Below are 11,242 nucleotides of genomic sequence, written 5' to 3' on the forward strand. Positions count from 1 at the left end.
TGTAGATTTTTCTAGATATTTAGGTGAGTGATCATAATTTGAAAGAATCCCAAACTAACTCTAAGGAAAAATGAAAATTTAATTAAAAAAGTTTCTTTTTTTAAAAAGTATCCTATAAAGTACTTTAGAAATGGTGTTATATTCTCTCTTATTCTTGACTTGAAAAACTTTTCCTAAATTTTTGAAAATATTCTAATATAGTCAAATAAATAACTAACTTTCAATTTATTTTATGGGATTGTAACTTCAAATATTGGACGAATGAGAGATAAAATAATACATTGTTTTATATTCTTTTTTCAAAGTAATTTTTTTTTTAGCTGTTTGAACCCAAGATGAAATTTGGTGTTTTTAAATAGATATTGTAAAGTGTAAACATTTCCCCCATAAACAAATGGCTAGGGGTGTTCAAAAAACTTGATGATCCGAAAAAATTGATCAACCCCAACCTAACCATGCGGTTTGGGTTGGTTATCAACTCATTTGGGTTGAACTGGGTTCAAATAAATAAAATTTTTATTGGGTTGGGTTGGGTTGGTTCGCGGCTTCACCTAAATAACTCAAACCAATCCAAATTTATTATTAACTTTAAAATATATTTTTTTATTACTTATAACACAATTATTTATACATATATTGATTTTAATTTTATTTAATTCCAATATTTTTTAATAATTTATTCTTTAACGACTCTTAAAAATAGTTTCTTTGCACCTTAAAAAGAAAATTTTCATTATATAAACTGAAATTGAGTTGTTAATCTTAATTCAATATATAAAAATAATTAAGTTAAATTTTTACATATTTATATTTTTCTTCTTTTTAGAACAAAATTTTAAATAAATGATCCAATTAACCCAAACTAACCCAACCCAAATATTTTATGGTTGGGTTGGGTTGAGTTCATTTCTTAATAAGGATTATTTGGCTTGAAGAAATTTACAACCCGAATAATTGGATTGAATCTAAAACGTCTTTCAATCCAACCCATGAACACCTCTACAAATGACTCTCGAATAGCAACTTTTTTTTTTTAAGAATATTTTATTTTCAAAGATGATATATAAAATAATAAAAAAAAACACCACATATGCTCTGAACTCCCTCTGTGGCACCATGCCCCTGAAACAATTTTTTAATTTATTTTTATTACAACCACCCTTTTAGTTGATCGAGGCATAAATAATAATAAGAGATCTGTCTTCATGCATCTGCCTTTTAATCATTCCCACACAAATAAAATAAAATAAAATATATTAAAAAAGAAATAATAAAAATTTATCATATAACAAATTGATTGGACAATTTAGTGAGATACACAAATATAGGTGATACCTAGAATATGCCTAAGTATTTTTTTTAATAATAATAATAAATCACAACATTTCTATATATTATCGAAGAATGATTAATTACAGCCTAAGTTGTAATTAATCCCAGATTTATTATTCTTTTAAAAAAAAAAGATTTTTTTAATCATTTAAAAAGACAATTATCATGTGACAATTTAACTTTAAATTGGGTTGTGCACGAGATTATCAACCACGCATCAAAAGAGTTAGTTGCAGCAGCCTCAAATTATTCCCTCTTCTACACATATCAGCTCAAGCAAGAAATGGATTCAATGGCGGAGCAAACAACCCTTCCTTCCCCATCCAACGCTGCCGCAAAAGAACAACAACATTATGCTTACGCTGCACAGCTGGTTACCCTAACGGTGCTACCGATGACGCTCCAAGCAGTGTTCGAGCTCGGCGTGTTCGATATCTTGGCGAAGGCTGGGGATGGGGCAGAGCTCTCCGCAGAACAGATAGCTGGGGAGATAACAAATACGAACCCGGATGCGACGTCGATGATTGATCGGATGTTGAGGCTTCTAGCTAGCCACATGGTTGTGGGATGCTCTGTGGGGTTCGATGAAGATGGGAAAATGCAGAGACTTTATAGCCTTAATCCGGTTTCTAAGTATTATGTTCATAATGAAGATGGAGTCTCTGTGGCTTTTAATTTATCCTTGATTCAAGATAACGTCTTCCTTCGCAGCTGGTTTGTTCTCTTCTTTACATTTAATTTTTAGTATTCTTTTCCATTTCTACTTTTATTTTCACTCTTTTCTATGTTTTTTGTAATGGAACTAATCGTAAAAACCAAAAATTTTATCTGAAATAACTTAAGCATTTTTTGTCTTCCTATCTCTCTCCTCTCTTAATTTCGATCTATAACATTTTTCTAAAAAAATATTTATAGCATTTCGAATAGTACCTATATTCGTGCATTCCACGAAATTGTCTAATCATAATTTGTTATGTGACAAATTTTTTTTATTCATTTTTCTGAAATATTTTTTTTTAAGTGAGTGATGAGAAAAGATGTATAAAGATGCATTTTAAGATGCACTCGAATATTACCATTTTTTTTCTCTTCCTCGTTACTACCTTCTCTCATCGGATCCCATCATACACCTTCAACATTACAGTGTACATGTTGAGAAAATGTTATGTATTCTAATTCAATGTTAAATGATAACTCGTTTTGTTATGTTTTTTTTTTCTTGTTCGTTTCGATTAATTAAAATAAACAAAATTTTAATAGATCACGACTTTTAATGCCTTGAAAGCTGAAGTTATCTAAGTTTAAACTTTGTTGAGAGGTTAATTGGATGTTTTTTCGATATAACTTTTCAAGATCTATGTGTTGAAAGATATGTTATTTGACTAGCCAACCCATAAACGATGGTTTTGGTTCTTATTAATTATGCACTATAAAATATTAAATTTTAAATCTAAATATATTGAAAATATAAAACATTCATAGAAAATATTGAAAATATGTTTTGTACATTTATTTAAAAAATTGTGAAAAGTATAATTAAAAAAATGAACTATATAGTCTAAAAAGCCATAAGATTTCACTGCCATTGTCTTTTATATTGGGAAGGGGGTAGGTGGACTGCAGCATGAAGGTTTTTTTATTATTACTTATCTAATACATACATACATACATATGTATGTATGTATGTAGAATTGGTTAATTGAAGCCAAATTTTTAATTTCCTTCTTAAATTCCATATCTTTCAAAATTTTCAAATCTTTTATCAAATAAGATCCAAAATTAAATTAATTATCTCAAACTAACTCAATTTGGCTCAAAATTCCAAAATGAAAGAAAATAAAATTCAATAATTTAAGATAATTAATTTAAATTTATTAGAAAATCGGGATGTTATAAATTTGATGTGAATTGGGTTGTTGGGGACCCAAAAATAAACTGTGGTGTCATATTTGAGATTTGTAATGGTGGATTGCATGTCACGTTTAGTGTAAAATAGCTTTAATATGTAATGGATTGCAGTACCGTCTCTGAAATCTGTAATGTCACTGATATACTTATTATTGATACACTTCTATCATGATCTATTAGAATATAGATAGACTTCTAGATACTTCTATCAAAGTCTATTACTAATAGTAATCAAATTGTACATATAATTGTATTAAAGTTTATTAGTGACATACTTCTCTAAAAGAAAAAAAAAGAATGAAAAATAAAACAACCATATACTTATAATTCTATCCGTGATACTTCTATATAATGTTATTAGGGTCTATTAGCATAGTGTAGGTTTTGGTTCTCTTTGGCCTCTAATTATCAAGGTGACCACATATAATTCAATTTTTGCATGAAAATTATATTGTTAACTTTTTAAAATCATCCTACTTTAAATTAGTCTACTAATGATAGATAGTGATAATCTTATCAGTATTATTGGTGATATAAAGTGATAAACTTCTATCATTGTCTATCATGGATAGAAAGTGATATATTCATATCATTAATAGTCAGTGATGGTCTTTTCTTTCATTGTCTATCAGTGGTACGTAAAAAGTGAAATACTTCCATCACACTGATAGTATGTGATAGTCTTCTATCACATTGTTAGTATATGATAGTCTTCTATCACTGTCTATTAGTGATAAAAAGTAATATACTTCTGTTGCTAATAGACACTAATAATCTTGTATCATTATATACTAGTTGCTGATACACAACGATAGTTCTATCGATGTCTATTAGTGATAGAAAGTGACAGTCTTCTATTGGTCCATGAGTGATAGAACATTCTATCACTAATAGTTGATGATAATCTTCTATCACCACTATTATCGTTGAACGAAAGTAATATACTTATACTTCTATAATTGATAGTCAGTAATAGTCTTTCATCACTACTATCAGTGATAGAAAGTGACATACGTACTGTTTCATTATAGTCAGTGATCGTCTTTTATCAGTGTCTCTTAATGATGAAATATACCTGAAAATTATTTTTCTTATCAACTTCTTTAAATAGGTCTTACCACTAGTAACCATTTATTGTTTTTATCGCTGATATTAGATTCTATCGATAATGTAAGAAACACAACTATAAGACTATTACGAAAAAGACAATTTCTTGTCACTTGATTTTTTTGTTTTGCCTGCCAATATAAGACCTTCAGTTTGACTCGAATTTAAAAGCACTTCTGAGATAAGTAAGAACTATAACAAACATTTTAGCTTTATCCAAATCTTGTACTCTTGATGTAGTTTTATAATGCTAAGAAAAAAGGACACGATTTATCAAAATTTCAAACCCAAAACTTAAATTCCAAGATTAAAAATGCAGGAGTGAGCTGAAGAATGCAGTTATTGAAGGAGGAATTCCTTTCAAGAGGGCTCATGGAGTTCATGCCTTTGAATACTCTAGCTTAGATCCAAGATTTAACCAAGCTTTCAATGCTGCAATGAGAAATCACACCACCATGTTCATGAAAAAAATTGTCAAATCCTACAAAGGCTTTGCAAACCTCAAGCAACTAGTTGATGTTGGCGGTGGCCTTGGTGTAGGCCTTCAAATCATCACTTCCACATACCCTTCAATCAAAGGCATCAATTTCGACTTACCACATGTCATTCAGAATGCCCCATCTTATCCCGGTACGTGATCTTTCAACATTTTTAATAAATCTAACTTCTATACTTTTCAATGTTTTCACTGTCGTTATAGATCAAAGTAGATATATTAATGTTGATATGGAGATTTCTTGAGTGATGTTAAATTTAATAACACGTAAGTTCTATGTATGACTGACTCTTTTTATTATCTACTAGAACAATCTTACAGAGGTTTGAACACAGGATATCCTGAACGCCAACTTGCTCTAATACCATCTTAAATCACCAATTGATCTAAAATTTTAAGCTAATAGGTGAGGACAAATTTAACATTATATCATTAATACTCCTATTCACTTGTGGGATTGAAATACGAAGAAGATTCAACAAGTGGAAATCGACATTAAATGAGAAGGAAATATTGTTGGGGCTCGAACAAATGACCTCTCTGGACCACCGGTTTTGATACCATGTTAAATTTGATTGACCCAAAAGATTAAGCTAGTGGGTGAAGGTAAATTTGACATAATGTTAATATTATATAATTAGATTTACCTTTTCACATACAAAACTTAAGTTTTTGGGTCAATCAGTGATTTAAGATGGTATTAGGGTAGGTGGTTAAGGATGTCCTGTGTTTAAGCCCTGCATCCCCAATTAATATTCATTTTCACTTGATTGGCTTTTCTACATATTTCAAACCTACAAGTGCGGGGGAATGTTAGTGTTATGAAATCAATAATTAAAGAATACAAAAGAGCATAAAAAGAAATAGAGAAGATTGATATATTGATTTATGTGGTTCACTAACAATGGGTTAGCTATGTTCACGGGATAGAGGGAAAACAATATTATTAAAGAGAATGTTACCGAAAATAGAGAATCTGCCAACACTTATAGGGTTAGAATGTTTATATAGTGCACTTCTCTAAACCCTAAGTGGAGAAGGAAATATTTAAATAATTAAATATATCAAATACTAATTCTAATTAAGTGTAGGATTCAAGGCATTCCAACAAATCTCCATCTTGACTTGAAATCTCCTAAACCAATTCGAATTAGAATTCAAGACATTCCAACAAATCTTCACATTGACTTGAAATTTCTCACATATAATAGATGTATCTTGCCATATGTACTCAGACTTCTCCTTTATGCCTCAAAACAGCAGATCTTGACCGAAAAAGAAAATCCACAGATGTACCCAATGCAACATAAATATATTGCCAAACGTACTTAGACTTCTCCCTCAAACTCGAGATGACAGAATGACAAAAAACTTGAGTTTGCAAAGACAAAACTTTTGAATCAAATCAACAGATTTGGATTGGAAACAGAATACCCACAAATGTACCAAATGCAACATAAATATATTGCCAAACATACTTAGACTTCTCCCTCAAACATAAGGTGGTGGAATGACGAACAACTTGAATTTGCTCAGAAAAAAATTTCTAAATCAAATCAGTAGATCTAGACTGCAAACAGAAAATCCACAGATGTACCAAATGTAACATAAATATATTGCCAAACGTACTAAGACTTCTACCTCAAACTCAAGGTGGTAGAATGACGAACAACTCGAGTTTGTGAAGAAAAAGAATTTCAAATCAAATTAGTAGATTTAGACCAGAAACGAAATCCTCATAGATGTACCAAATGCAACATAAATATATTGCCAAATGTACTTACACTTCTTCTTTAAACTCAAGGTGGTAGAATGATGAACAACTTGAGTTTGTAAAGAAAAAACTTCTGAATCAAATCAGCAGATCTGGATTGAAAATAGAACACCCACAAATGTACCAAATGCGACATAAATATATTGTCAAACATATTTAGACTTCTTTCTTAAACTCAAGATGGTCGAATGACAAACAACTTGAGTTTGCAAAGAAAAGAACATGAATCAAATCAGCAGATCTAGACTGTAGATAGAAAACCCAAAGATATACCAAATGTAACATAAATATATTGTCAAACATACTCAGACTTCTCCCTCAAACTCAAGGTGGTAGAATGAGAAACAATTTGAGTTTGTAAAGAAAAAAACTTCTGAATCAAATCAACATATTTGGAATGGAAAAAGAAAACCCACAGATATACCAAATGCAACATAAACTATTGCCAAACGTACTCGTACTTCTCCATCAAACTCAAGATTGTAGAATGATAAACAACTTGAGTTTGCAAACAAAGAACTTTCGAAACAAATCAACAGATCTAGATTGGAAACAAAAAAACCATAGATGTACCAGATGCAACATGAATATATTGCCAAACGTACTAAGACTTCTCCCTCGAACTCAAGATGGTAGAATGACGAACAACTTGAGTTTCCAAACAAAAATACATGAATCAAATCAGTAGATCTGGGATGGAATCAGAAATCCACAGATATACCAAATGCAACAGAAATATACTGGCAAACATACTTAGACTTCTCCTTCAAACTCAAAATGATAGAATGTTGAACAACTTAAGTTTTTAAGAGAAAACTTCCGTATCAAATCAGTAGATCTTGATTGGTTGAAACTCTAAGAATCGACAACTTTATTAAATTTGTCTCTGAAAAACTGAACTACACTGCAGTTTTATAGATTTTGTTCAGTAGCAACGAAGAATAAAATCTCAAGACGAGGATTTAACCATTTCAAACAAGGCTCTATGTGTCCCCAAAAGGCTGAAAAAAATTCAGCACGATCCAACAGTTTAAACTCCCACAATCGATAACTTTGTGAAAGTTGTCAATGAAAAATCAAACTACATTGCAATTTTATAGATTTTTTTCAGCAATGTCTATGGGCAAAACCAGTGCTCAAAACGATGGACAACGTTAGAGTCCAAAACGATGATCCAACCGTTCAAAACAAGTCCCAATGAATTCCTAATAAGCTGATCAAAATTCAGTATGCTCCAACAGTTGAGACTTCTGAAATTAATAATTTGGTGAAAGTTGTCTTTGAAAAACCAAACTACACTACAATTTTATAGATTTTGTTCAACAGGAATGACGAACAAAACCAAAACTTAAAACGATGATCCAACTATCCAAAATGAAACTCCTTCAATTGGCAACTTTGTAAAAGTTTTCCCTGAAAAAGCCAAACTACACTGTAGTTTTACATATTCTGTTTAGCAGCAAATATGGATAAAATCAAAGCAAGAGTGACAATCCAACCATTGAAAATGAGACCTTGTGTGTCCCCAATAGGCGAGCCAAATTTTAGCATGATCCAACGGTTGAAACTTTGACAATGACCAATTTTGTAGAATATGTCCTTGAAAAATCGAACTGCACTGCGCTCCTGATAAATTGTTCCTTTTTTTACGTTCACGCCATACATTTTTAATTTTCGAACAATTTTAGAATTTCGAAAAATCCTAACAAGGCTCTAATACCAGTTTGTTACGGAATCAACAATTAAAGAATACAAAAGAATGTAAAAAGAAATTGAGAAGATCGACACATTGATTTACATGGTTTACTACAAAAGTATTAGCTACGTCCACGGGACAGAGAGAGAACAATATTACTAGAGAGAATGTTATAGAAAATATAGAATATGTCAATTATGCCTATAGAGTTAGAGAGTGTATATAGTGCACTTCTCTAAACCCTAAATGGAGAAGGAAAAGATTTAATTAATTAAATATATCAAATACCAATTTTAATTAGGTGTAGGATTCAAGGAATTCCAACAAATCTCCATCTTGACTTGAAATCTTCTAAACCAATTCTAATTAGGATTCAAAGCATTCTAGTAGTTAGATATTATAATTAAATTTTTTTTCACCCATTAGCTTAAGCTTTTGGGTCAATTGGTGATTTAGATGGTACTATACTAGAGTAGTTGTGGTTTAGGATGTCCTGTGTTCAAACTCTTACAATATTGTTTCTTCTCTAATTAATATTCATTTCCTCTTTTTAGACATTCTTAATATTTCAAGTTCACAAGTGAGGGGGAGTGTTAGTGATATACAATTAACTTTATCTTCACCCACTTGCTTAAGCTTTTGAGTTAATCGATGATTTAAGAATGAATTTTGGAAATATGTGTTCACATATTATATTTTGTTGCATGAAAATTATTATTATTAGTTTAACCTATTTTGATAAAAAAAAAAAAACTTTTAGTAATTGAATTTAAAATTTATTAAAAGTATAAAAATTAAAATTGAACATTTGGAAATATAAGAACTAAAATGTTAAAAATAGCAATGTTGAATTTAAAGGATATGTTGTAAAAAGGAAAGAATGTAAGAGGGAAATTTTGATTATGATTTGGCAGGTGTAGAACATGTTGGAGGAGACATGTTTGAGAAAGTTCCAAAGGGAGATGCTATTTTTATGAAGGTTAGTTTTGCTTGATTTTGTTGCGTCATATATACTATATACACACACATATTATTTGTTTGATTATATATATCATCTATCATGTTATTATACATATTTCTTAAATTATATAACCAATTACAAGTACATTCCCAAACATGTGGTTTAATGAACCACACTTTCAATCGTACTAAATAAAATTGAGTTTAGTTGTAATAATTATGTATTTTTGAGAGGACAGTTAATTAAATTGAATATTTAACTACGATGTGAATTGTAACACACATACATAGTCAGGCTAGTCCTAAGCATTTAAGATTTGAATCGATTTTAGGATGATGAATCATATCGTATCACTGAACAAAAATTTTTAATCTTAACTTGAACATCTATGGTTATAGTGGATACTTCATGATTGGAGTGACGATCGGTGTGTGAAGTTGTTGAAAAATTGCTACGATGCAATCCCAGATGATGGAAAGATAATCGTGGTGGACGCTGTGCATCCAACAGTGCCTGAAACCACAAGTGCAGCAAGAGCCGTTGCACAAGGCGATGTACTTATGATGACTCAACTTTTAGGAGGGAGGGAGAGAACTCGCTACGAATTCAAGGCCATTGCTACTCAAGCTGGCTTTAAACATGTCATTTTTCAGTCTTATGTATGCAATCTTTGGGTTATAGAGCTTTTTAAATTCATTATATCCTATTAAAGATCGATGATTTCTAATACTTTTTATGGCGTATTTGACGAATATTATTTTATAGGTATGAATATTAATTGCATTTGTATTTTGATATTTATGTCGGATAATTAAGTGGATGGAGATCATTAAATATTTGTCTTTTGTTAGCAAAATAAATTTTATCTGACCGAATATGCATTTGGGAGATGTATTTTTTAAAATTGATTTTGGATTATGTGATCCAAATGGTGAATTTTTTTAAAAATAGAGATTTTTATGTTGTTAGAATATTTCGATTTTGAATTTTAAAATTTAAAATAAAAATTAGATTAAAAAAGATAAAAACTTGAACATCTATTATTTCTTTATGTTATACACTCCATTCATATTTTGGCATTAGGAATGTATAATTAATCTAATATATTATAAATTATATAAGTTAAAATATCATTTTCACTTTATTATATTTTTAAATTTATTGAGTCTATGAACTTTCAAATATCCAATTTTAGATAGACTTTAAATTTAATCTTTCAAAGTTATTTTCTTTATTGAAATTATTTAAATAATTATGATAATTTTCATTCAAGAAAATATATTATATGAATATTTCTTCAAAATTTACAGTAAAAGAGTTGGTAAGTTATAGAATACCTTTTTGGTAAATCTAACCGTATAGCAATAGAAATTAAATTTAAAATTTATTGAAAGTTCGTTGATTAAATTGATATTTTGAAACGGTAAGCACGAAGTTCTACAAATCTCAAAGTGAAAGGACAACAATAATAGAGTATTAACTCTCCTTATATGTTTGATGGTTTATTTCTCTTATTTTCCTATTCTTTAGTCTGTTATTGGTTTTCTAATATGGGCTTCGCAGGTGTATCCTTCTTCCTCTTTATATATATAGGTACTGTAGTCATTCAATATGTAGAGAATATTGATTCTATTTCATAATTTCTTATTCCCTCATTTATATTCTTTGTGGTATCATAGTCCAGACTACTCTCTATTTCTTCTTCTTAATCGATTAATAGATAATAGAGACTGGAGAATTTTCCTCTTTGTCTTCTGAGTGAATCTATCCCACACATCTACTCCTCTTTCAACACCAGTGGTTACTTCTCTTTAGTAGACTCCTATCTATACTGCTAGACCTCAAAATGTGCCGCTCCGTCAACCATAATTCTTCCAACCTCAGTTTTCCAACTTCCAAAATTATCCTCAACCTCCAATTTTATCCCCAAATGGCTCCTCTTGGTCATCTGTTCTTTACTCCTCCATA

The 11,242-nt window shown here is 30.1% G+C and overlaps 1 protein-coding gene across 1 annotated transcript; it reads left to right on the forward strand.

Annotated features, from left to right (window-relative positions):
* The first annotated feature begins 1,535 nt into the window (after nt 1–1,535).
* LOC150032410 (cathecol O-methyltransferase 1-like) lies at nt 1,536–9,999 on the forward strand. The gene is made up of 4 exons (XM_090307372.1): nt 1,536–2,046; nt 4,667–4,977; nt 9,228–9,292; nt 9,673–9,999. The coding sequence occupies exons 1-4, from the start codon at nt 1,616–1,618 to the stop codon at nt 9,982–9,984; spliced, it is 1,119 nt and encodes a 372-aa protein (XP_090163498.1). The 5' UTR covers nt 1,536–1,615; the 3' UTR covers nt 9,985–9,999.
* Nucleotides 10,000–11,242: the final 1,243 nt, after the last annotated feature.

Source organism: Benincasa hispida, chromosome 11 (genome assembly GCF_027475165.1).
Source record: "Benincasa hispida cultivar pf3 chromosome 11, pf3_genome.v1.1, whole genome shotgun sequence".
NCBI lineage: Eukaryota > Viridiplantae > Streptophyta > Magnoliopsida > Cucurbitales > Cucurbitaceae > Benincasa > Benincasa hispida.

Bases quoted from the DNA above. Each gene is read 5' to 3' on its own strand.
- LOC150032410 (XM_090307372.1), top strand. From the start codon at position 1,616: ATGGATTCAATGGCGGAGCAAACAACCCTTCCTTCCCCATCCAACGCT. The intron at 4,978-9,227 runs GTACGTGATCTT...ATGATTTGGCAG, and splicing joins GAATGCCCCATCTTATCCCG to GTGTAGAACATGTTGGAGGA. The intron at 9,293-9,672 runs GTTAGTTTTGCT...CTATGGTTATAG, and splicing joins GAGATGCTATTTTTATGAAG to TGGATACTTCATGATTGGAG.